Source organism: Rhincodon typus, chromosome 6 (assembly GCF_021869965.1).
Source record: "Rhincodon typus isolate 14 chromosome 6, sRhiTyp1.1, whole genome shotgun sequence".
Classification (NCBI taxonomy): Eukaryota; Metazoa; Chordata; class Chondrichthyes; order Orectolobiformes; family Rhincodontidae; genus Rhincodon; species Rhincodon typus.
The window spans coordinates 46,490,492-46,514,511 of NC_063337.1; the positions used below are offsets into that span (position 1 = coordinate 46,490,492).

The following is a 24,020-nucleotide window of genomic DNA, read 5'->3' on the forward strand; positions in this document are numbered from 1 at the left end:
AACCCCAGGATGTTGGTGGTGGTGGTTTCAGTGATAGTGATGTCATTTATTGGCAAAGGGTGTTAGTTTGAGTCTTTCTTGTGGGAGAAGGCCTGATAAGTAGCAAACAAAATTTGTGCCATACAAAGCCAAGCCCATGTCTGGGTGCTGTCTAGGTTTTACTGCATATGGACATGGACTGCTTCAGTATTTGAGTTATTGCAACTAATGCTGAAATTTGTGTAATCTTTGAACATCCGCATTCCCGAACATACGCTGGAGAGAAGGCCATTGATGAAGCAGCTGAAGATGTTTGGGCCAAAGAAACTTCCCAAATGGACTCTGGCAAAGATAGCCTAATGAATGGCCACCATCTACTATAATTATCTTCCATTGTTAAGTGGAGTGACTCTAATAAATGAAGAATCTCCCCTCATACATCATGGGATAGCCATCTAACCTTAATTGACAAAATATACAACAGGATAACACTTCCTGTAAAGTTTATTGAAAGTATAGAAAGCCAGTTGACTAAAGCAAATACATTTCAGAAACTATATGTTCTGATTCAAGGAATTACTCAGCAAATTATAGAAGTACAAAAGTTACATTCTAAATGATGCACATTAGGTTGTTCAGTATAGTGACAACATTCAATTTATGAGTTGGAAATCTCTTGGTCAAGAAAACTAATACATTTCATGCAAACAGGAAGATAAAGTTAAACCACATAATACTTATTCATTACATTTTGCTTTAATAGTCATCGTAGTTAACATCAGCACCAATGCGTATAGATTGGGAATAATAAGGGCCAGCTGGAGAATTACCATCGTAACGTTGATGAATGTAATACCGGACATGATCATCATCACCTGTGCCTTGATGCACACCCAGCCAGTATGCAGCGGCATCTTCAAATTGCTGTGGGATAATAGCAAAAAATAATTAATGCTTTACAGTTAATATTTCAATATCTGATCATTTTGCATTGATAAATGAAAGGAGAAATCACTGCAACTTGTTAAGCATTAAAACATAGAAGAAAAAGTTGAACATAGCAGTTCAGTTCAAAATGATGGAAGACCACATAACCCAGTGCCCATTCTTAATGGTATAAATAACATCTGCCTTCTCAGAGTTAACAGGCGAAGTCACCCCCAACATATGCTCCAATTCAAGTAACCCTGTTTCTCAAAGTTCTCTTAGGACTGTCAAGAACGGCTCTACCACCTGCACTTTATCACTTACTATACCATTACAAATCCTTATTGACTCGGTTTAAAATAATCTGTTCACAAGCCCCCAGTCACTTGTTACAGCTCATCTGGAAAAGTGCACGCATTCTCAAAACACCCTCTGCATCATCCCTTGGTCCTAGTGTTGCCACAAAAGTTAACGATTTAACTAAAAAAATCATAGTCCCCAGTCTGCCTGTCTAATGGAATTAAGTTAACAGAAAACACTGACCAGGTTCCTGTATTTAACAAGAACAATTGTGTTTTTTTTAAAATAAAGACAATTCTAATCACAAGTAAACAGCAATGAACTGGCAGCTCAAATTGAGCAGTGCCACCATATCAAACAGGCATGACAAAGCACAGCTATGGAAATAGACGTAAAGGTCTATAAAAGAATGATTGGGTCAGGGACCTGGTTCATTGCGAAGCTAGTCAGTATAAGATAACAATCGGGCAAATTAAAAGCTTGAACAAATTTAGAGTCATAGAGTCATTCTGCATGAAAACAGGTCCTTCGGCCCAACTCACAGGGGAGATGTCAGAGGTAGGTTCTTCACACAGGGAGTGGTGGGCGTGTGGAATGCGCTGTCGGCAGTGGTAGTCGAGTTAGATACTTTAGAGACTTTTAAGCGATGCTTGGATAGGCACATGGAGGATAGTAAAATGTAGGGTATGCAGAGTAGATTGATCTTAGTAGGATAATAGGTTGGCACAACATCGTGGGCCGAAGGGCCTGTACTGTGCTGTACTGTTCTATGTTCTATGTTCTACGTTCTATGTTCTATATTCATCAATGCCTTCATAAACTGAACTAGTCCCATTTGCCTGCATTTGGCTCATATCCCTCAAAACCTTTCCTAAGCAAGTACTCGTCCAAATACATTTTTCAGGGGCATCAATAGATGATTTAATTGATAATCTCCATTGCCTAGTGCAGAATTGTGATGATGACTTCAAGTCTGAATTCATAAGACACAGGATTGACGTAGGAATTGCTAATGAGTCTTTGTCAGATTTATTAAGGCTCAAAGATGATCTGACTCTAGAGAACACCATTCAGATAGCAAGTGAAACAGAAGTCCAGAAACATCTCAGATCAATGTTGAGAAGAGGTACAAAAACCACATGTGAGAAACCAGTAGAGTGAGTAACACAGGCAACAAACACTACATATCTCTGTTAGCACTTCATCAATGACTTTCACTCCATCATAAGGTCAGAAGTGGGGATGTTTGCTGATAATTGCACAATGTTCAGCACCATTCGTGACTCCTCAGATACTGAAGCAGTCTGTGTTCAAACGCAACATGATCTGGACAATATCCAGGTTTGGGCTGACAAGTGGCAAGTGACATTCGCGCCACATAAATGCCAAGCTATGACTATCACCAATAAGAGACAATCTAACCACCATCCCTTGACATTCAACGGTGTTACCATCACTGAATCCCCCACTATCAACATCCTGGGGGTTATCATTGATCATAAACTCAACTGGACTCACCACATAAACACAGTGGCTACAAGAGCAGGCCAGAAGCTAGGAATACTGCAGCGAGCAACTCACCTCCTGACTCCTCAAAGCCTGTCCACCATCTACAAGGCACAAGTCAGGAGTGTGATGGAATACTCCCCATTTGCCTGGATGAGTGCAGCTCCAACAACACTCAAGAAGCTTGACACCATCCAGGATAAAGCAGCCCGCTTGATTGGCACTATGTCCACAAACATTCACTCCCTCCACCACAGATGTTCAGTAGCAGCAGTGTGTAATATCTACAAGATGCACTACAGAAATTCACCAAAGATCCTCAAACAGAACCTTCCAAACCCACGGCCACTTCCATCCAGAAGGACAAGGCCAGCAGATATATGGGAACACCACCACCTCCAAGTTCCCCTCCAAGCCACTCACCATCCTGACTTGGAAATATATCACCGTTCCTTCACTGTCACTGGTTCAAAATCCTGGAATTCCCTCCCTAATGGCATTGTGGGTCAACCCACAGCAGGAGGACTGCAGCAGTTCAAGAAGGCAGCTCACCACCACCTTCTCAAGGGCAACTAGGGATGAGCAAGAAATGCTGGCCAGCCAGTGACGCCCACATCCCACAAATGCATAGAAAAAAAAACCTCACAGGTGCAGATAGTACCCAGCTATTAAATGTGAATGCTTCACCTGTCATTTAGTAAGTCTCTCTCTCTCTCTCTATCTCACACACACACACACATTAATAGGGTAGAGCAGTCTATAACAAAAACCAAAACATTTCCTAGGGGGAATAGATAATCCAGACCTTCAATATCAAGTTATCAAAACATGTCAATATTTATCTCAAATTTCAAGTTAGACATTGGGCGAGTGTCAGTACGTTATCAGATAATGAGCCATGGTTAAGAACATACTATCTACATCAGTGAAACATAGTTCAGGAGGCTCATCGCTTAAGAATGAAGGTTTGTTACCAGCAAATTTCTGATATGGGGATGCCAAATAGTACAAAACCTATTTGTACTTCACAATAAAGAATTTCACTCAAGTGGGAAAACATGTCGTCACCTTAATCTTGTTCAAATGGTACAAGAGCTCTTAAACTATAAAAAGTCAAAGGAGCAGCTGGTCAAGCAGGAGCGGGTTGAAGGACAGACAGTAAGAAGATAGCACAGCTCTCCTTATATTCATGATGGAGCCCAAATGATCTCCTGAAATCAGTTAGGTTGGCATAGAAAATTTGTTTCATATCATCAATGAGATGAGAATCTGTGCCTCCATAAAATTGGTATAAATGTTTTCATTTATGCTAACATTGTTAGAGAGATCCCAGACTGCAAGAGCCTCAGCTGAGCCAGCCAGGTTTGAGAGGTTAAAAAGCAAGAAGTGAGGTAGCAACATATCCCACCTCAGCCATTGACAAATGTATAACTTACGTAAATTCAGAATACTACACAGCTCAGTGAAAAAATACCTATGGCGGATTTAAGTCTGATGTTAGATGCGGATGTGACTTGGAAGAGACCAGTTCAAGCAGAATATTTTACTTCCCTATCCTTCCAGGAAGAATCTTCAATAAATTTGACACAGATAATGCCAAACCAGCTGCAAACCTCACAAAGCAGAACAGAAGAAGAAATGAATTTATTGTTCTCACCAGGTCACAGACTGTCAGGAAGAGGATCAAAATCAATGCAAGAATATAAGAAACAGGAGCAGGAGTAGGCTATTTGGCTTCTCAAACCTGTCCTGCTATTCAACAAGACCATGGTCTATGGGCCCCAGGTCTCAACACTCTTTATTACGAACTCATCATAGCTGTCAGCTCTCTAATATTTCAAAAATCTAGTTCCCTCCTTCTAAATGCTTCCAGCGATCTCAGCCTCCACCACCCTCTAGGGTAGAGAATTCCAAACATTAACTACCTTCTGGGAGAAGAAGATTCTTCTCATCACAAGTGTCCCCTTATTCTGTAACTATTTTCCCTTGTTCAAGATGCCCCCATCAGTGATAACATTGGTTCCACATCTATCATGTCAATCTTGTATGTTTCTATAAGATCCTTCATTTCTTATTCTTCTAAACGCTAATGGCTTAAGGTCAGAAGTCACACAACACGTGGTTAAAGTCCTACAGGTTTTTTTGAAATCACAAGCTTTTGAAGCGCTGCCCCTTCGTCAATTCACCTGACTACCTGGTGTCATGTGATTTCTGACCTTGTCCACCCCAGTCCAACACCGGCACTTCCACATAATGAATTAAGGACTAACCTGTTCAGCTGTTCTTGAAAGGGTGGAGGGAGGAGGATATTTTGAATCAGTAAAACAATGTTTTATGCAGATTAATGGTTGTCAAACTCAATTTACATCATTTTCTCGAACAATTGAGAAACATACTCACAGCTTCAGAATATCCCATGTTCACAAACTGCTGATACCACTGCTGAACATCATCACGAGATCTATCCCATATGTAACGTTTTGAACGCTTCAAACTGTTCAAGAATGCTTTAGCCTTGGACTCAGGAACTGAAACAGTCAATTTCTTATCTGCTAAAGATGTTAAAAATAATGAACATGTTTTTCAGCCAAGCAAGAACTTGTATTTATATAGCACTTAAATCACTGAAAATTACTTTTAAGTGATGCAACTTATGTACTAGTTCAGTACATGTTACTCTACTTAAATGTCATATAGGTAACTTGTCAATGGATGGAATACATTGACTGGCTGAGATAGTAGGAACTGCAGATGCTGGAGAATCTGAGATAACCCTTCAGAAAGGGTCGAGGCCCAAAACATCAGCCTTCCTGCTCCTCTGACGCTGCTTGGCCTGCTGTGTTCATCCAGCTCTACACCTACGTTGACTGGCATGTGGTTTTTGTACTTAACTTTTGATTTGAGTGTATGAAACATGTAGGAATAGCCCATTTCAGGTCAAGTTCATTTTTAATGGAATAAAAATCCCTGGTGGTCTAATGGTTAGGATTTGGTTCTTTCAGCACTGCGGCCATCATGTTATTCCAGTCATTTACTTTGTCTCTAGCACTACCTTATTTTTAATTTTTTGTAATTCTCTCTCTGCCTCATTTAATCAGATTATAGGTCATCCCTTCACTGGTTATTCAGCTGCAAACACTTTAGTAACCGTCTAACACTCATGGTCACCTGCAGAGATTTATCCTGTAACACTTCACCCATACCAGTTGTATGATCTTTTGATCTCTCTGCCCTTGATCTCTCTGCCTATAAACTCTGTGCCTGTGTGCCCTGCTCTCTCACTGCACCTGATGAAGGGGTTGTGCTCCAAAAGCTTGTGATTTCAAATAAAGCTGTTGGACTATAACCTGATGCCGTGTGGCTCCTGACTTTGTCCATCCCAGTCCAACATCGGCACCTCCACATCACGTGGATCATGGTCAAGAGGGCCACCCAGTAAAAGTATCCCTGCTCCATATTGGAGGAAGATAGAGCAGATGCCTCAGAGGAAGCACCAGAATGGCCACCGCAGGTCTGCAACAACAGCCACAGTAATGTGAGCACCTTAGCAGCACCCAGGGACAAGTTGGCAGCTGCCATGGACAGCAAAGTCCAGCCAACTCGGAGTCTGCAGACATGAGCATCCTCCATTGCCTAGATATTGGTCCCCAGTACCAACATTATAGTGACAGGGGGACAATGCACCTTAACCTCGCACTAGGTGCCCGCTCCTCTTAAGGAGGTAGGACAATGCTAGTAGGCATTCAGCCAGAGAAGGAAATAACTACAAACCCAACAGATGTCTCCTCTCAACACAATTGCAGAGGTAGCTGGTCTATTCCAGGTTCATAAATGTTGCTATTCCATCACAGGCAACAGTGGAGTTCAGCAATTAACCTGCAGGACATGGTCAGGAGAGGTTGGGCCAAGGAATTGGTCTGTACACAGTCAGCTATTGGCAATGCAGAGCTTCAAGTGTGTTTCAACTTCACTGAATGGGGGTGGGTGTACTGGTGTTGCCCTTCTCAAGGGCCTCACATCCCCAGGCCCCTCCCACACACTTAGCCCCTCCTCTCTGGGTGTGTTTGCAGCCATTTCTATTTCCATTGCACACTTGGGAATTAGAGGATGATGGAAGGCAACAGCAGCCGTTGCTCAAACTGTGTGTTACAGGCTGTACCTCAGGTGAATCAACATCCCCTGATAGCTCTCCCCATCAACCCATTGGCATTGCACCGCCACAAGTCCCCATCCAACTTGTGTATTGGAGTTTGCATTCTGGCCACCTTCTGTCCTCTAACCCTGGGCACACAAGGTGATTACACCAAGTCTTGTCGTTCAAAATCATCTGCCAGAAGGCACAGTTTGGCTCATCAAAGAAAAAAAAGAATCTAAATATATCATTTTGATTGTATTGTGATAATATTTCTTTCTGATTTTAAGGGTTCTTTTTGTCCTTCTTCCTTAGGCTCTTGAGTTCTATGGGCTATCATCTCTGGCCAAAATATACATAAATTTGCATCCTCTAGGTTTTTTTTAAAGTAGTTTGCCTCTTGAAGATCTAAAATCATGCAGCAGCACCTAACTTCCTGTTCACCAGCTGACGACACAATCGCAAGTGAATTTTAGGTCTATTTCCAGGCCCACGTAATGATGACGTAGTTAACTTCAGGAATATCTGAACTACCTTACATATTCCTCACAAGCTCAGACAGTGATTAGGACATTCATTCTCACAGCTCCTCAACAACAATTTCAATTGTCCCATCCGAGAATTGGATTGTTCTTTGTCTTCATACTTGTGAGCAAAAACCCAGAAGATTTTCCTTACCACTTCTCTTCTCGATCATCTTGCGCAATTTGTTTCCACTCAACCCATCTGAAAAAGTAAACATATTTAAGACACAAATAATGTAACAAGATTCAAAAGGATCAATGGGGCGGATGATTCATTACTAAACTTGGGTCCGTTAAGGGTCACATGATAGTGATAAATAGGAACAAGCACTTTTCAAATTCAAACATCCAATTGATATACCCAGGAGCTTTCATGGATTGAAATTATATTTTAAAAAACAACAAATATGGACCTAAAATGGCTACCCTAATCAGCTGACCATAAATTGAGACAACTGCAGTGGACACATGTGGAAAATAACAAAACTGTTTGCACTGAAATTGCCATTTTATTTAATTGAAGCCAGACAACTGAGTCAGCATCAAGAAACTGTCATCTCCTGTTTATATGTATATATATTCATATGTTAATTACACATATTCAGAAATGAAACCCTTGCCTACCAGTTAGCCAGCTTGGAAACACAATGTAGTCAGCTTGGAAACACAACATAGCCAGGCTTGGAGATATGCAAATCAACCACACTTTAGCAACTATTTCTGAGTAGCAAAATAGACAGAAAATGATGCATTTGTGACAAGAGCTGAAACTGTCTCTCTCCCTATTTGCTGCAGAGTTTCTGAGTTTCACACGTGGTGAGAAAACAAACTGGGAAAACAACTGGGACTGTAATACATCTACAAACTTCAACATGCCGTGGATACCTAGTCAGCAATTAAACACTTGTGATCTAAGGTAAAAAAAAAACCTTAAGAATGCTAAGAAATTTTAAATTGCGTAGTCTTTATCCTTCCTGTCTTTACTAGACATTCTCTCCTTTTTAAAGTGTGTCTGTATTTAATTATCAGAGTTAGGAGGTAACAAAATACTTTTCTCTTTCATTCAAGAAACACCAAAGCAAAATGTTTCTCCTAGCAAGGAAGTTAAGATTGAGAAAAAAGCAAGCCAGCCCAGGAAGTTCTCAGAATCCTTTCTTGTAAAGTACTTCACAGTTTAGAAATTATTCAGTTAGGATAATTGCTTTAGGCTTTTATGACTTTGAGAAAGTGTTGTAAACTTCCCAAGAAAATGTTGGCCAACACAGGAAAGGGTAGACAGTATCAGTAACTCATCCTTAAGCAAGAAAGGACATCAATACCAAACAAGATCCTTAATCAAATTAAGTCCCAGGCACTAAAGACATCAATCGGGCAAGAAATGAGCTGGGGTTGGAAGTGATGGCTTATTAGTATTATCGCTGGACTGTTAATTCAGAAACACAGATAATGTTCTGGGAATCAGGGTTTGAATCTCACCATGGTGGATGGTGGAATTTGAATTCAATAAAAAAAATCTGGAATTAAGTCTAATGATGACCATGAATCCATTGTTGATTGTCAGGAAAATGCCATCTGGTTCACTAATGTCCTTTAGGGAAGGAAACTGCCATCCTTACCTGGTCTGGCCTACATGTGACTCCAGACCCACAGTAATGTGGTTGACTCTGAACTGCCCACTGTGCAATTAGGGATGGGTAATAAATGCTGCCTAGCCAGCGATGCCTTCATCCCGTGAATAAGTAAAGGAAAAAACCTTAACGCTTTTCTTCTGCAATTAGAAGCCATGGATGTAAGCTGAGCAAAATATGACAAAACAATATGCTGTAGGTTGCACAGTGGCTCAGCAGTTAGCACTGCTGCCTCATGGCACCAGGGACCTGGGTTCAATTCCAACTTTGGTTGACCGTCTGTGTGGAAATTGCACATTCTCCCCGTTTCTGCTGGGCACTCCAGTTTCCTCCCACAGTCCAAAGGTGTGCAGGTTAGGTGGATCGGCTGTGGTAGAGGTGGGATTACAGGGTCTGGGTGGGATGCTCTTTGGAGTGTCAGTGCAGATTCAATGGGCCTAATGGCTTCTTTCTGCACTGTAGGGATTCCATGATAAAAGGCTTGCACAAAATAATCTTTATTTCTTTCCCTGTGACCAAATGACTCTCAAGTTTTAAATTATGTTAAAGCAATGCCATTGCAGAAGTATTGGTTAGTGGCACTAGTAAGTTGTATCAAGAAGTCTGAAAGTGTCTTTACATTTCTTTTTATGTGGTTTTGCAACATTAAAATAGAGATGGAGGTTAATAGTTCACAACATTTTAGATGGTAAAATAGCTTGTTGCCCAGGGATACAGGATCAGAACAATCCAAAATGTCAGTGAGAATGTGGGTGTGCTAAAGATTGGAGGCTGAAGTGTGAGGCTATTAAAATTTTTGGCAAAAGACCAGAACTGCGAGAAACCAAGCTCTGATGAAGAGTCATCTAGACTAGAAATGTAAGCTTGCTTTTTCTCCATGGATGCTGACTGACCTGTTGTGATCTCAAGCATTTTTTGTTTTCAGTTCAGATTCCAGCATCTGCAGTAATTTGCTCCTACTGGAAACTGAGTTTGGAATACACATGTTTGCTCTGAAGTTAAAGTAACAGTGAGCTTGTTTTAGATATTTTGGGGAGAGACACAAGCTGAAGAAAAGTAGCCTCAAAAGAACACGAAGAAAGTTGCCAAAAGGAAATTGGTTACAGCCGTGATACCTAAATGTGAGGTCTTCATGTGGAGGTAATGATGACTTGCTGAGGTTTGGTTGATGGTAAGGATATGGCTGGGGTAACACGATATTATGGATTTGATTTTCTTTTTCCTACAGTTTGCAATGAAGTCTTTCAAACCTTCTGTCCAGTATAATGTATTTATTGTTCTTGCCCTTGATTTAAAAAAATGTTTTATCCTTTTCATACCAAAAGTACCCTGGAAGCCTCTGGTGAATGTGGTCAGTAACATTCTTCCATGGTTCCAAAACTAATCAAAGTTAGATCTATCAAGATAGATTTCATTTTGAGATCCGACTTTCGGTATCAATAATCAGCTGGGTTCGTAACAATACCAGTAAAATAAATACTAAATAATGGTACAAATATGTTAACCCTCAAAATGATGAATTGAAAATACTCTATACAGTATTAACTTGAATTTAAGCTTGGTTGGCTTTTCTCCCCATTGTAGAGATATAAAAATATATTATGTAGAGCATAAATACATTCCAAACTCTTGAATCTATCCAGCACCAAACAAAACACAAAATATTCTACAAATTAAGTGCATGAAAAATTTGAAATTCCATGGAAACATCCTATTGAAATTCTTTTGCCTACCAGGGAATGTTAAAATCACCAGGAGCACAGAAGTAATCACAAGAGCAAGTCGGAAGAATTGAAGAGACATTGCTTCAAGATGAATGTTCACAACGGCTAAAAGAGAAGAGAATAATAATGAGACACAGCAATTACTGATCCAGTTAGCCTTGGTCTAGACAATTGTTCAAACAAAATCTGTGATAAATCTTAACTTAAAGTTCCACCACAACAGAAAATACTTTGCTATGCCTTATAAAAACATGGAAGATGCCCCACCATTCAAAGTACAATTGCTGTATCTATGCAACACAGCAGAATGCAATTAAAGAAATACACAATCATTTCAAAGACACATGTAGATTTTTGTTGATTTCTTTGGTATAGACATACAAATAAACAAAGATTAAAATTTTGTGGGACAAATTTCCATTGTTACACTGTTGGTGAATGATAACTGTATAATTACAAGGCAACAATGTCAGGTTTAACATGCAGCAAACGTTCATGGTAGTATTGTTACGATGGGGAATGGCCGAACCCTTCTGTTAATTAAACTAAAACACAAGCCCCGATCTGTTATGACAGGAATAGAGGTTCCCCTCTAATAATTACCCCCTGAACACCTACAGAACCTCGCCTTTACCCCCATAATCTATTAAAAGAGTGGTTAAAAGAAAGTAAATCTCTGATCTCCATTTTACCAGTAACAAGAAACAATTTATTTATTTAACCCAAAAACGAACAAATTAACAAAATTACCAACAAACTGACAATTCCCCCCACTGCTCCCTAACTGGCCTAAATTCTACTGGAATGCTGTTTAAATAAAGACAAGTCCCACTAATATAAAACCAATTAATAAGAAGCAATAAATTATAACTTAATCGCTCCAAGTTCGCACAGGCTGTCTTGCGGAATATTCTGTTGTCTCCAGTCTCTTCATAACTGCCTTTCTTCCATTAATTCTACTGTCAGGAACATTTTATCTCTATAATTTCTTCAATGAGGACGTTAGGCTAAAATACCATGGTACCTTTGATGAATCAGATGGGCTTTCTCTGAGGGCTGAATGGTGCTAACTCTGGTTGTTGTCTCTCTCTTTCAGATGACAGTTGGTTCTCACTGATTTTCCAACTGTCCTCGTCTTATACACCCGTAATGACATAATCAAATTCCTATAATATGATCGGTTTCAACACCATCAGTTTTTAAATTCAATTGGCTTTGAATCGCTGTTAGGTTTTAAATTAATTGGCCAAATTCAAACTCGTTGTTATAATATCAAAACAAGACTGCTGGAAGCTCAGCAGATCTGGCAGCATCTGTGGAGAAAAAATCAGAGTTAACTTCACAGATGCTGCCAGACCCTGCTGAGCTTTTAGCAACTTCTGTTTTTGTTCCAGATTCACAGCATGCGCAGTTCTTTCGGTTTTTATCAAAACAAGACTGCTGTTATGCCTGTCAGCTGTAAGGAATTTTTGATACACTTGTTTCACTTTCTTGAGGCTCTCTGTACTGGCAACTTCAGCTGCTGCTCACGGACATACATATAAAAAAGTTTCTCAGTACAGACAAAGCACAAATCTCTTAAGGGATCCATACATTTTAGCTTCCAGCCTTCCACTTCACAATTACTTTACCCAACTTTGTAACATCTTCCCCCTTAAAAATAGAACTATCATTATGAAAAGATGGTTTCATTTTTATTTTTAAATCTTAACACCATTACCATGAAATATATCAATCAGTACTCTAAAGTTATACCTTTTATACTAATTCTAAATATATATAACATTGAACCATACTGGTTCTATCTTATCTCGACATTTTCTTTAAACCCGCGATAACATATCTGCAACAGCATTTTCCGTTCCGCAACATGTACAATTTGTAAGTTAAATGCTTGTAACATAAGACTCCATCAAAATAGTCTCATATTTTTGTCCTTAAATTTTTCCAAAAAAATGAGAGGGTTGTGGTCTGTATACACAACTGTCTCTGAAATATTGTTCCTAACATAAATCTTAAAATGTTATAAGGCCAGTACCAAACTCAATAATTATTTTTCAACAGTGAAGTATTTTCTCTAATGAATATTGAGTTTCTTTGAAAAATATCCAATTGCCTTTTCAATTCCACCATTAACCTCCTGCATCAACATGGCTCCAACTCTTATATCACTGGCATCAATAGCGGCTTTAAATGGTTTTGAGAAATTTGTAGCTAAAACTGGTGCGTTGGTTAATACGGGCTTTAAATTCTCAAATGCCTCCTGGCACTGTTCAGTCCACCGAAATTTTATGTCCTTCTTTAGCAAATCCGTCAGCATTGCCACCACTAAAGGTCGGCACAAACTTCCAGTAGAATCTGTTCAGTCCCAAAAATTGCAGCACTTCCTTCTTCGAGGATGGTCTTGGAAATTCCTCAATGGCCTTTGTTTATGTTCCTTGGGGTTATCCTTCCTATGTCTGATGTTATATCCCAAGAACACCATTCCTGCCTTCACAAATTCAGTCTTTGCTAAATTTATAACCAGTTTTGCCTCCCGTAGTCTTTCAAAGAGTTCTGCCAAATGCACCATGTGATTTTTTCCATCAATGGCTGAAGATCACAATGTCATCTATATAGACAGTACAATTATTCAATCCTGCCACATCTCTGTTCATAAGTCTTTGAAATGTGGCGGGTGTGTTCTCCTACCAAAGGTCCAGATTTGTATTGATACAGCCCATTTGGTGTCACAAATGCAGAAACTTATTTTGCTTTCGCGGACAAAGGTTCTTGCCAGTAACCACGGAGTAAGTCCGACTTGGTGATATAAGTAGCTTGTCCAAATTTTTCCACACAGTCCTCCAGCCTTGGAATTGGGTACGAGTCTGATTTACTTACAGTGTTGACCTTCTGATAACCCACACAGAATCATTGAGCACCATCAGGCTTCAGAACCAACATGATCGGCAAACTCCATTCACTTTGACTTGGCTCAATGATGGCTTCTTGCAGCATTGCTTCCACCTCCTTCTGTATCTGTGTGGCTTTAAGAGGATTACGCCTGTGGGCATGTTGTTTTATTGGAACAGCATTCCCTACTTCAACCTCATGCAAAACAGTACCAGTCCTCCCCATTCTATTCCCACAGATGTCCTGATATTTCTGCAACAAGCCTTTCAATTCAGCCCTCTATTCCTGAGACAGATAGCTCACTATCCTATCCCATTCTCTAAGAACATCCTCATTATTTAACTTACTTTGATGAACATCAAAATCAAATGATTCAGATTCTGATTCCTCACTCTGAGGGGCAGTAACTAATAAGTATTTCTCCGGTTCCCTTTCCAAAGGCTCTAGTTTTATTACTTCCTGTGGCTTTCCTACTATTTGACAAGTACGTCAGGTACAGCAAAATTCAACCACATCCTTATGCTATCCAGGCCAATAGAAGTGCTTTTGTACTTTAGCCTGAGTCTTCCTCATTCCTAAATGACCACCTACCCATAATCCATCCTGTCTGTATGTTACCGGCAACACAATCAAATTTCGATTTATGTACTAATTCATATTCATCCGCCATCTCTGCAGCTCTTCTTACTTTGGTAACTTACTGTTCCTCAATATAAGTTCTTATCATCTCTGGAAGTGAGCTTTTAAACCCCTCCAGCAGAACAATCTCTCTAAGATCCTCCTATGTCTTTTCTATCTTTAATGCTCTCACCCATCTATCAAAGTTGCCCTGTTTAATTCTTTGGAACTCGACATAACTCTGACCTGGTTCCTTCTTTATATTTCTGAATCATTGTCTATATGCTTCTGGTACAATTCGTAGGCACTCAAAATAGCCTGTTTAACCTCTTCATATTCTCCTGACATCTCCTCTGACAGCGCTGCAAACACTTCACTAGTCCCGCCTACCAACTTAGTCTGAATTAATGTTACCCACATATCCTCTGGCCAATTCATCTGCCTAGCCAGTTTCTCAAATGAAATGAAAAAGGCTTCTATATCTTTTCCATTGAATTTTGGAAATGCTGTAACATATTTGTATATATCCCTACTAGATCTTTGGCTACGATAGTTTTGCACATCACCACTCTCGACCTCACTAAACCTATCTTTTACCTTCATTGCCATCGTCTTAAATTGACTTTTCTGTTCAATTTGCAACTTCTGAAGTTTAAAGTCTCTCTTTTTCTCCCTTTCTTCTCTTTCCCTCTCCTCTCTCTCTTTCCCTCTTTTACCCTCTTTTCCCTTTCGCTCAGCCAAGAAACTTCTCTCCCTTTCTTTATCTTCTAACATGGCTTTTCTTTCCCTTTCTTCAGCTTGTAACCGTAATTCAAACTCTCTCGCCTTCCTTTCATTCTCTAACTTCAGTTGTCTCATTTGCAATCTGAGTTTTTCTAACTCCACTGCACTTGCCTGTTTCTCTGGTATACCTAAGTGCTTGACCAACTCCATTACAATTTCAGCTTTCTTTTTATCCAGAATAAAAATATCCAAAATAAAATTTTAATCTGTTTGCTAATTCTAATAGTATAACCTTCCTCTGTTTTTCTAAAATTTCTTGACAAATTTAGGAAGCATCTTCAAACCCCAGAACCTCTTTAGCAATGCTAAAAGCCATTTCCCTCACTTTTGACTTAACCCACTACAAGCAACCAAAATTAAACTGATTTTTTTCCTCACCTAAGTTTTATTTAAAGATTCACGACAATAATCCTCAAGTCTGTTTAAATCTGTTTGAATCCATTCAGATCCCAGACTCAAACCATCAGATTCTGAACTTGAGCCCCCAATTGGAATGGCTGAACCCCTCTGATAATTAAACTAAAACACAAGCCCCAATCTGTTATGACAAGAGTAGGAGTTCCCCTGTAATGATTACCCTCTAGAAACCCAGAGAACCTTGCCTTTCCCCTCGTAATCTATTAAAAGAGTGGTTTAAAGAAAGAAAATCCCTGATCTCCATTTTACAAATAACAAGAAACAATTTATTTATTTAACTCAACAATGAACAAATTAACAAAATTACCAACAAACTGACAATTCCCCCCGACTACTAATTACTCCCTATCCCAAGGTAAAAGGATACAGTCACCATAGCCCTACATTCTCATGAAAAAGAGGCAACTGGTGGTTTAACTTGAGGATGACCATGTCACAGGTGAGGGGAAAGATTGAGAGGACAGTCCTTCATGGTAACCTCAGCCAGTGCATGAATTGAACCCGTGCCGTTGGTGTCGCTCTGCATCACAAACCAGCCATCTAGCCAACTGATATGGAAAATACTTCACACTTTCCAGGATATCATTGTTCATCTTACTCAGTGCTGGGCAGCAAGGAATGTATTTTACTGTGATAACTGCATAATAGGGAATCTTCATTTTCCAGTTACAGGCAAGGGTCATTTTCTCACAGGCTTCAGAGAAGGAGTTGACAATTACCTGGAGCTCAATTTCTTAATGAATACACACACACACACACACATGCACATGAATCATTGCACACTCAAGTTTAATGATGAAAATTGGAGGAATGTGTGTTTTGATATGAAGATGGTGTAGGTTGAACAGTTTGGTAGAATATCTCCAGAACAATGAGGAAATTGTTGGCTGCACGGTATAATGCATGCAGCAAGGAAATTGTACAAAAGGGGCTGGTGCAAAGGCAAAGCCGTTTTTGACTATTGTTATCCCTGAGATAGGGTGTGTGGTGGTTCTGGAGAGTGAGGATTATAGGCAGAGGATGGTGACAGATTTGAGGGCAGCCAAACTTGAGGAGAATATTGTATAATTCTTCATCGCTGACAAGGGCCATGTATTATAGTTGGCAATGTTCCTTGTACTTTTGTTGAACTTACTGCACACTTTGGTTGGTTAGGTCACTTGGCTAGCTGACTGATTTGCAATGCAAACAGCATGGGCTCAATTCCCGCAGTGTCTGAGGTTACCATGGCTCTCCTCCTCAACCTATCCCCTTGCCTGAGGCATGGTAACCCTCAGGTTAAACTGCGATCAGTTATCCCTCTCTAATGAGAGCACGGCCTTATAGTCCTCTAGTGACTAGCTTTAACAGTACAGTGAAGGTCATGTCTATGGTGCCACAAAATGGATGAAGAATATCCTGCAACTCTGGAAAGAATTTCTCTGCCACTAGGTGGTGGTGGTTGAGGAGGCCCAGCAATGATCTTCCTTTTGGCTGGAAATCTCCTTTGTAGTTACTACAAGTGGACTGTCCCCTTTTTGAATATTTTCTGAAGTGCTCCTTAAAAGCAAATATTAAATTCAGTTGATCTTGAACTCTCTGCCTTGTCAAATCTAGAACATTAGTAGAAAAAGGCCCAAATTGAGATCAAAATAATTTGTCTCAGTTCTACCATCAGGAATTGCTGAGTTGCCATCTGTTCATATTCAAACAAAGGTAATTGTTTAAATTAAGTTCCACTTGAGGAATGAATAGAATTAAGTGTGATTTCAGAAAATGCAAACTTTGTTAATGGCAATATTTAAAAAAACACAACTAGTTACTGTAATTGCAATCATTTTTTTAAAGCTTGTTAAAAATGATGCAAATGTCAAAATAATTGTTTCATGAGTTCCAGATTGCAAAACCTACAAAATCTCAAAATGCCTCAACAATCGTGACCAATTTCAGCAACTAGACACTGGAAACATTTTTGCAGCCTGCTTGGAGCACTGGTGACAAAATTTATATTAAGTAATGATTCCACTTTTCTTTAAGAGGTTCCATTTTTCAGGTGACCACAGCTGAAGCAAGCTTCGAGATAATTCTCAATCCAGACTTCATCCTTCAGGGTACTCCATGGCTCGAATGACTGTAGTTGTAAAGAAATTTCCTGTGCAGTCCTACTAGGAGAGAAAATCTGTCTTACAACCATATATGTTTTCACCTCTTCTAAAAGGGCATTAGTCCTGCAATTTATACTATGATTTAAGTCAATCATGAAGGCCAAGGTCCCACTAACCGGTATCCTAGAGTCAGCAACTCTCTGAAATACTGAACTAATGGAAATTAATATAAACTGGGGTGAGTTTACAGAACACAGGATACAACAAAGGGGTAAAATGAAATACACATCAAGAATTCAAGATCCACGGACCCTATTATGGAGCTTAACGGCTGTAACAGGAAATCTTCCATAAATGCCGCAACATTAACAGTTCAGAATGTGTGTATAGCCAGCATCATTTCCTCTATTAATCTGGAAGTGAAAGACTGCATTTTGGTCTCTGTCTATGTATGGGGAAAAAAGAAGACAAATTTATATCTCAAAATCAATTACATAATGGAGTGTCATGAAGTGGTTTGTGCTCATGGGGTCAAAATGCTAAATGTTTCAAACCAGTTTCAATTGCGATGGGTGGGTAAGACCAGCAATAACATGGAGGTTGGTAAAAAAATGAGTAATGCATTACATTGTCATGGGACTGGGACAACAGCTGCAGAGGTAAAAAAAAATTTGTTGGAAGACTGGCTCAAGGTCAAACAATATACTGAACTTGCACATTATCTGGTTCAGCTTGAGCAGGCTTTCAGGGAAAGGTCTGGGTCAATTGCTGAGAATACTTGACAGGACACATTTTATCTTGTTAATGATGAATGAAAGAAGTGCTCTCTTATCCATTCTTACTACTGGCATAGTAGTTAGTTAGCAGAAAAGAAAGTGGTGTAGTTAAAGTCTCAGAGACACAGAACTGCACATTAATATCATGAGCATTTCATCAGCTTTGCCAAACGAAATTTATCCTGGATGAATGCAGCTCAAACAACATTTAAGAAGCTTGACACCAAATGGGAAAAAGTAGCCCACTTGATTGGCAACCTATTCTGCCATCTTCAACATTCACTCCCTTCACCACTGATGCATAGTAGCAGCATCAAGATGACATCAGCAAGATACACTGCAGTAACACATTTCAACAGCAGTTTCCAAACACATGACCTCTACCACTGCAAGGACAATGGCAGTTGATGCATGGGAATACCTGCATTTGCAAAGTCCTCTCTAATCTATAGCAATGTTCCTGCACTGTCACTAGATCAAAATCCTGGAGCTCCTAACAGCATTGTGGGAGTACCTACAGAATCTGGACTACAATGGTTCATGGCCAGCTCACCACTGCCTCCTCCAGTGCAATTCAGCAACAGTGTGTACCATCTACAAGATGCACTGCAGAAATTCACCGACAATCCTCAAACAGCACCTTCCAAACCCACAACCACTTCCATGTAGAAGGACAAGGGCAGCAGACATAAGTGAACACCACCACCTCCAAGTTCCCCTCCAAGCCACTCATCATCCTGACTTGGGAATATATCGTCGTTTCTTCACCGTTGCTGGGTCAAAATCCTGGAATTCCCTCCCTAATAGCACTGTGGGTCAACCTACAGCAGGAGGACTGCAGCGGTTCAAGAAGGCAGCTCCCAACCACCTTCTCAAAGGCAATTAGGGATGGGCAAGAAATGCTGGCCAGCCAGCGACACCCGCATCCCATAAATGAATAGAAAAAAAAAATCAGGATGGACAACAAAAGCCAGCGTAACCAGTGATGCCTACAAACCCCACAAAAATCAAAACAACCTGCAATAAAAAAATTCTTTTCAGATGGCATAAGTTTATATGGCTTACATTAGCTGATTATTGAAGCGACCAATTCTTGGGAGGTAGATTCTACCAGAAGCGCTGCACATGAAACGATTAATTGTGTACGTTGTTGGTTTCCAGCATTGGTATCTGTTGATGTGCTGTAGGCACTGGTCATCATTGTGATGCACACCGACCCACAGAGCTGTTGCTATTTTCCTCTGATTTCCAAGTGTGATGAGCAGTATCTAAGGACTTCATGTCATGCTTACAAGCATCTTAAGGCAAAGATGGGCATCATATTAGCTGTGTGGCTCATGCCACCTCACCATTCAGTGTCTTAAACCCTGCCAATGTGCCCAAGCCAACAAAGTTGCCTCCATTTCACGAGTGCTAACATACTTTTGAGAGACAAAGACAGAAGTTGCTAGAAGTTGTTTAGCAGCATCTATGATGAGAAATCAAGGTTCTGAGGAAGGGTCACCAGACCCAAAATGTTAACTCTAATTTCTCTTCACAGATGCTGCCATACTGCTGCTGAGCTTTTCCAGCAACTTCTGTTTTTGTTTCTGATGTATAGCATCCACAGTTCTTTTGGTTTTTATACCTTTGAGAGGACTGCTCAGTGAATTTGTTCTGCTGGGATATACCTACAAGGTACTGTGGACAGTGAAGTTGGAAACTGTTGAGCTTAACTTCTTCATATCTGCAAGTTTCACCACCATACAACAAGGTGTTGGGAACACAGAACTTATAAGCCACTTTAAGGATTCAAATACCTGATCAATATACAGTCAAATAATAAAGTATAATCTGTTGAAATATCATAGACGGACTATTACTGCAAGTATATCAAGGATTCCTTTTGTGATTTGAAAGGAAATGCAAATCTCTAAATCACACCATGACTGTTAAGTAATTAATCTAGGTCGTCGTTTGAATTTGTTAGATACTTCTATCCAACACTTTGTAAAAGGCTCATTAGCCTTTTAAGTAATGAACCCAGCTCAGAACCAGTAGGGAGTTAAAACCCAAACAAACTACCTGCTGTCCATCCAAAAAGAAAACATCAAACTATAAATGTTTAACAATATTTTGGTCATGATATTCTGAAACTACTTGTCCCCATGTTCAATTTAAATGGGATCATAATTTCTTTTGAATACGTTATTTGAAATAGAATTTTACAGTCTATTGTTAAATGCAGTCCTACTTTCCCCATATTAATTGACTGATTGATTTATTGTTGCATGTACCAAAGTGCAGTGAAAAGCTTTGGTTATGAGCAGTACAGGCAGATCATAGTCAAAAAGGATGTACAGATCAAAAAGACTTAGACAGAGGCATACAGGTTACATTGCATAGGGTGTGCACTAGGCGAGATCGACGTTAGCAAAATCAGTGTTATTTGAAGTTAGAGAGTCCATTCATCAGTCTATGGGAAGAAGCTGTTCCTGAACCTGCTGGTGTGTGTTTTCAGCCTTCTGTATCTTCTAGCTGACGGAAGAGATTGCAAGAGATCATTACCAGGGTGCGATGGTCTTTGATAATGTTGCCAGCCTTTCTGTGGCAGTGAGCCATGTAAATAGAGTCAATGGATGGAAGGTTGGCTTCCGTGATGGTCTGGGCTGTGCACATTACCTTCTGTAGTTTCTTACAGTCCTGGGCAGAGCAGTTGCCATACCAGGCCGTTATGCACCCGGACATGGCGCATCTGTAGAAGTTGGTGAGGGACATTATGGACATGCCAAATTTCCTGAGCCGCCTGAGGAGGAAGAGGCATTGTTGTGCCTTATTGACTATATCGCATCTACGTGTGAAGTCCAGGACAGGTCGTCGGTTATCGTCACTCCAAGGAGCTTGACGCTGTTCACCCTCTCAACCTCAGTTCCATTGATGTAGATGGGGGCGTGTTCTTCTCCTTTCTTTCTGAAGTCAATGATCAGTTCTTTGGTTCTGCCAACGTTGAGAGGGAGGTTGTTCTCATTGCATCGTGTCGCCAAGCTCTCTATCTCCAACAAATTACTGTTGTTTCTGCTTGCACTAACTTGGTCCAAACCATATACAAAGTTCTTCCAGCTGGAAATCCTAAACATTGGATATTCATTTGCAGTAGAGTGCAGAAGTGGAGTTGTTTGCGACTCAAGGCGTACACTTTGCTGCTCAGTCCCTCTCAGAGCTGCTGGACTGTTTTCTGATCAGGAACTTGACTCACTTAATTGTATAACTTACCTCAGAGCAAACGAATGATCATCCACATCTGGGTCAGTGGGGTCCCAACAATGGTAGGAGTGCTTGCATGAAAAGGTGAAGTATAAAAAGTAGGAAAGAGCTGCAGTAAGGATTGTAGACATGGACAGACTGCTTCCTGGTTTAAGTCATAGCTCCAGAGTGGTCTTAGAAGCAGTCAGGCCATTTGGCGAGGTTATCTTCCCTGAGGAAAGCAAGATGACAACAGCTAACCTCACTTAGTAGGTACAGCTGCAAATAGCTGAAGTGTGACTACTAGGAATTGGATCCTATGCCAGAAAGGATTCAATGATCTCTTGATACATCTTATTTTGTCATATATAATAACTTTTCCTTCCAGCTTCTTCCTCAAAACGTTCATCTCACTAGGCATTAGTTATATTCAACCTATTGCTCTCTTGCTCCCATTCCTTAGTGATGCTCCACAAATATTTACCCCTAAACAATCACCTAACTTTCCACACTCCCAAATCTCTGCCTATTCTCCTTGCAGATGAAGACACTCCACCTTCCAGGAAGAGACAAAGAAGCAGGTTTGAAGCTGAAGTCTCGGACACAATGACATTGATGGGGAAAGAATTCCTGTTGGAAATATTGGCATGGCTGTGCCAGTGCAGGCCATTGCCTATGTAGGTTTGGGTGACTCAGAGAGCTGGTGATAGCATGAGCTATCACATTGCTGCTTAGCATTTATCTGTCACTTATATTGCTCAATAACACCATGTTACATTCGTCAGAAGCTTCAACTAGCATGCTCAAGAATTTGTTTTTTTTAAACTGGGAATCTTTTATCCTTCCTGACTAACAATGGCTTTTAAATAGTATAAGATTTTTTGAATTTGAGGTACCAAACTCCTCAAAATTCCTTAATTTATAATAATGGGGCTACTAGTTGTGCTCAACCTAACAACGTATGAATAATCAGTATTCAAATTAAAAGTCAAAGTTATGAAACAAATTTTTAGATATACTTAACAAAAAACAGCTGTTCATAAAATCATGAAAGGCATAGATAAGGTGAATAGCAAAGGGGCATATTTTTAAGTTGAGAGGAGAAAGATTTAAAAGGGATATGGGGGGACAACTTTTTCACACAGAGGGTGGTTCATATGTGGAATGAATGGACAGAGGAAGTGGTAGATGCAGGCATAGTTACAAAATTCAAAAGATATTTGGACAGGTATGAAAAGGAAAGGTTTAGAGGGATATGGGACAAATGCAGGGATATTAGAGGGACATGCTTGGGAAGTTTAGCTTGGGAACTTGGTCAGCATCGACTAGTTAGACTGAAGGGTCTGTTTCCCTGCTGTATGACAGAATGACTTTATGACTGAATGGCAGTGAAGTCAACATGGAAGTTTCTTATCAAGGCTCAGGAAAAAACTGCCATGAAGCATCTCAATTGGACAAATTAGTAAAAACGTTTACATTTTATTTAATGGAAAAATGTATTATTCCCTCTTTAATTTTTCAAATATTACAGGTTTGAAAAAATGATTAAAATGGTTGAAAATAGTTTATTACAAAAGTTAGCATTAAAGTCAAAATGTAAACACAGCTTACATTTTACATTGCTGAAATTTACTTTAAAATATAGAAAGTACGTTTCTAATTACAGTAAGGCACCGTTTAAAGTATTTTTCTGTAAATTGAAACAAAAATCATTTAAAAGCTTTAAAAATGCAACTTTTAATGTCCTTGTGCCCAAAAGAACTATATTTTCTTTTGAAAAATTATCCCTGAAGACGTACAAGCCAGAGCAATTTGTGGGAAATTCCAATAATGATCGATTTAATTCATGGGGAGTATCTCCTCCCAGTGCAGAACTAATACAAAAGATTGTGAAAATTTAAATTGTCTTATATGCAATTCAAGTTCTGCAATCTTTTTTAGTGGATAATAATGCAATTGAACAAAATCTCCAGTTCAAAATGTTTAAAATGTGAATACTTATCTTAGAAATGCTGAATAAATGAAGCCCTTCACGTCTTATGTAATGTAAAACACAAACCCAGGTTTTATACCAGATACTAATTAATCCGGTGGAACTAACAATTAACTTTATAATCTCAACATGAACTTTGCTGAGTTACCACAAGGATTTAACATGAACTATATTTAACAATCCTATGAATCCATAAAGAGAGGCTGTTTTTTGGTAAAAGCAAGTTTCCTTGAATACATAAGTAAATGGCATGGAGAGAGTAAATGGCACTCATTAGGCAAATACAATTGCAGTAGATTTCCAACCCTTTTTTAAATAGTTGAAGAATATTAGTGGCATAATATAAAACAAAGAACTGCAGATGCTGGAGATCAGAAACAAACTAAAACAGAAATTGTTGGAGAAACTCAGAAGGAAGTGAGAGAGAGAGGTCAGCAAAGAAAGGGATTGTTGATAGTAAGCCAAAGAAGTTAGATAGGTGATAATGGATCAATGAGGTGTGAAAAATAGGTTGT

General features: G+C 39.6%; 1 protein-coding gene across 2 annotated transcripts in view; it reads right to left on the reverse strand.

Annotated features, from left to right (window-relative positions):
• Positions 1-465: 465 nt before the first annotated feature.
• ecrg4a (ECRG4 augurin precursor a) overlaps positions 466-24,020 on the reverse strand; it is a 32,631-nt gene continuing 9,076 nt past the window's right edge. Inside the window, exons 2-5 of one of the 2 annotated variants that reach the window (XM_048598198.1) lie at positions 10,730-10,825; positions 7,523-7,570; positions 5,113-5,261; positions 466-903 (exon numbers count right to left, since the gene is read on the reverse strand). In XM_048598198.1, coding sequence (XP_048454155.1) covers positions 736-903; positions 5,113-5,261; positions 7,523-7,570; positions 10,730-10,799 — 435 coding nt within the window. In that variant the 5' untranslated portion in view covers positions 10,800-10,825 and the 3' untranslated portion in view covers positions 466-735. Of the gene's footprint in view, positions 904-5,112; positions 5,265-7,522; positions 7,571-10,729; positions 10,826-24,020 lie in introns of both variants that reach the window. The other variant, XM_048598197.1, reaches the window with a different exon arrangement.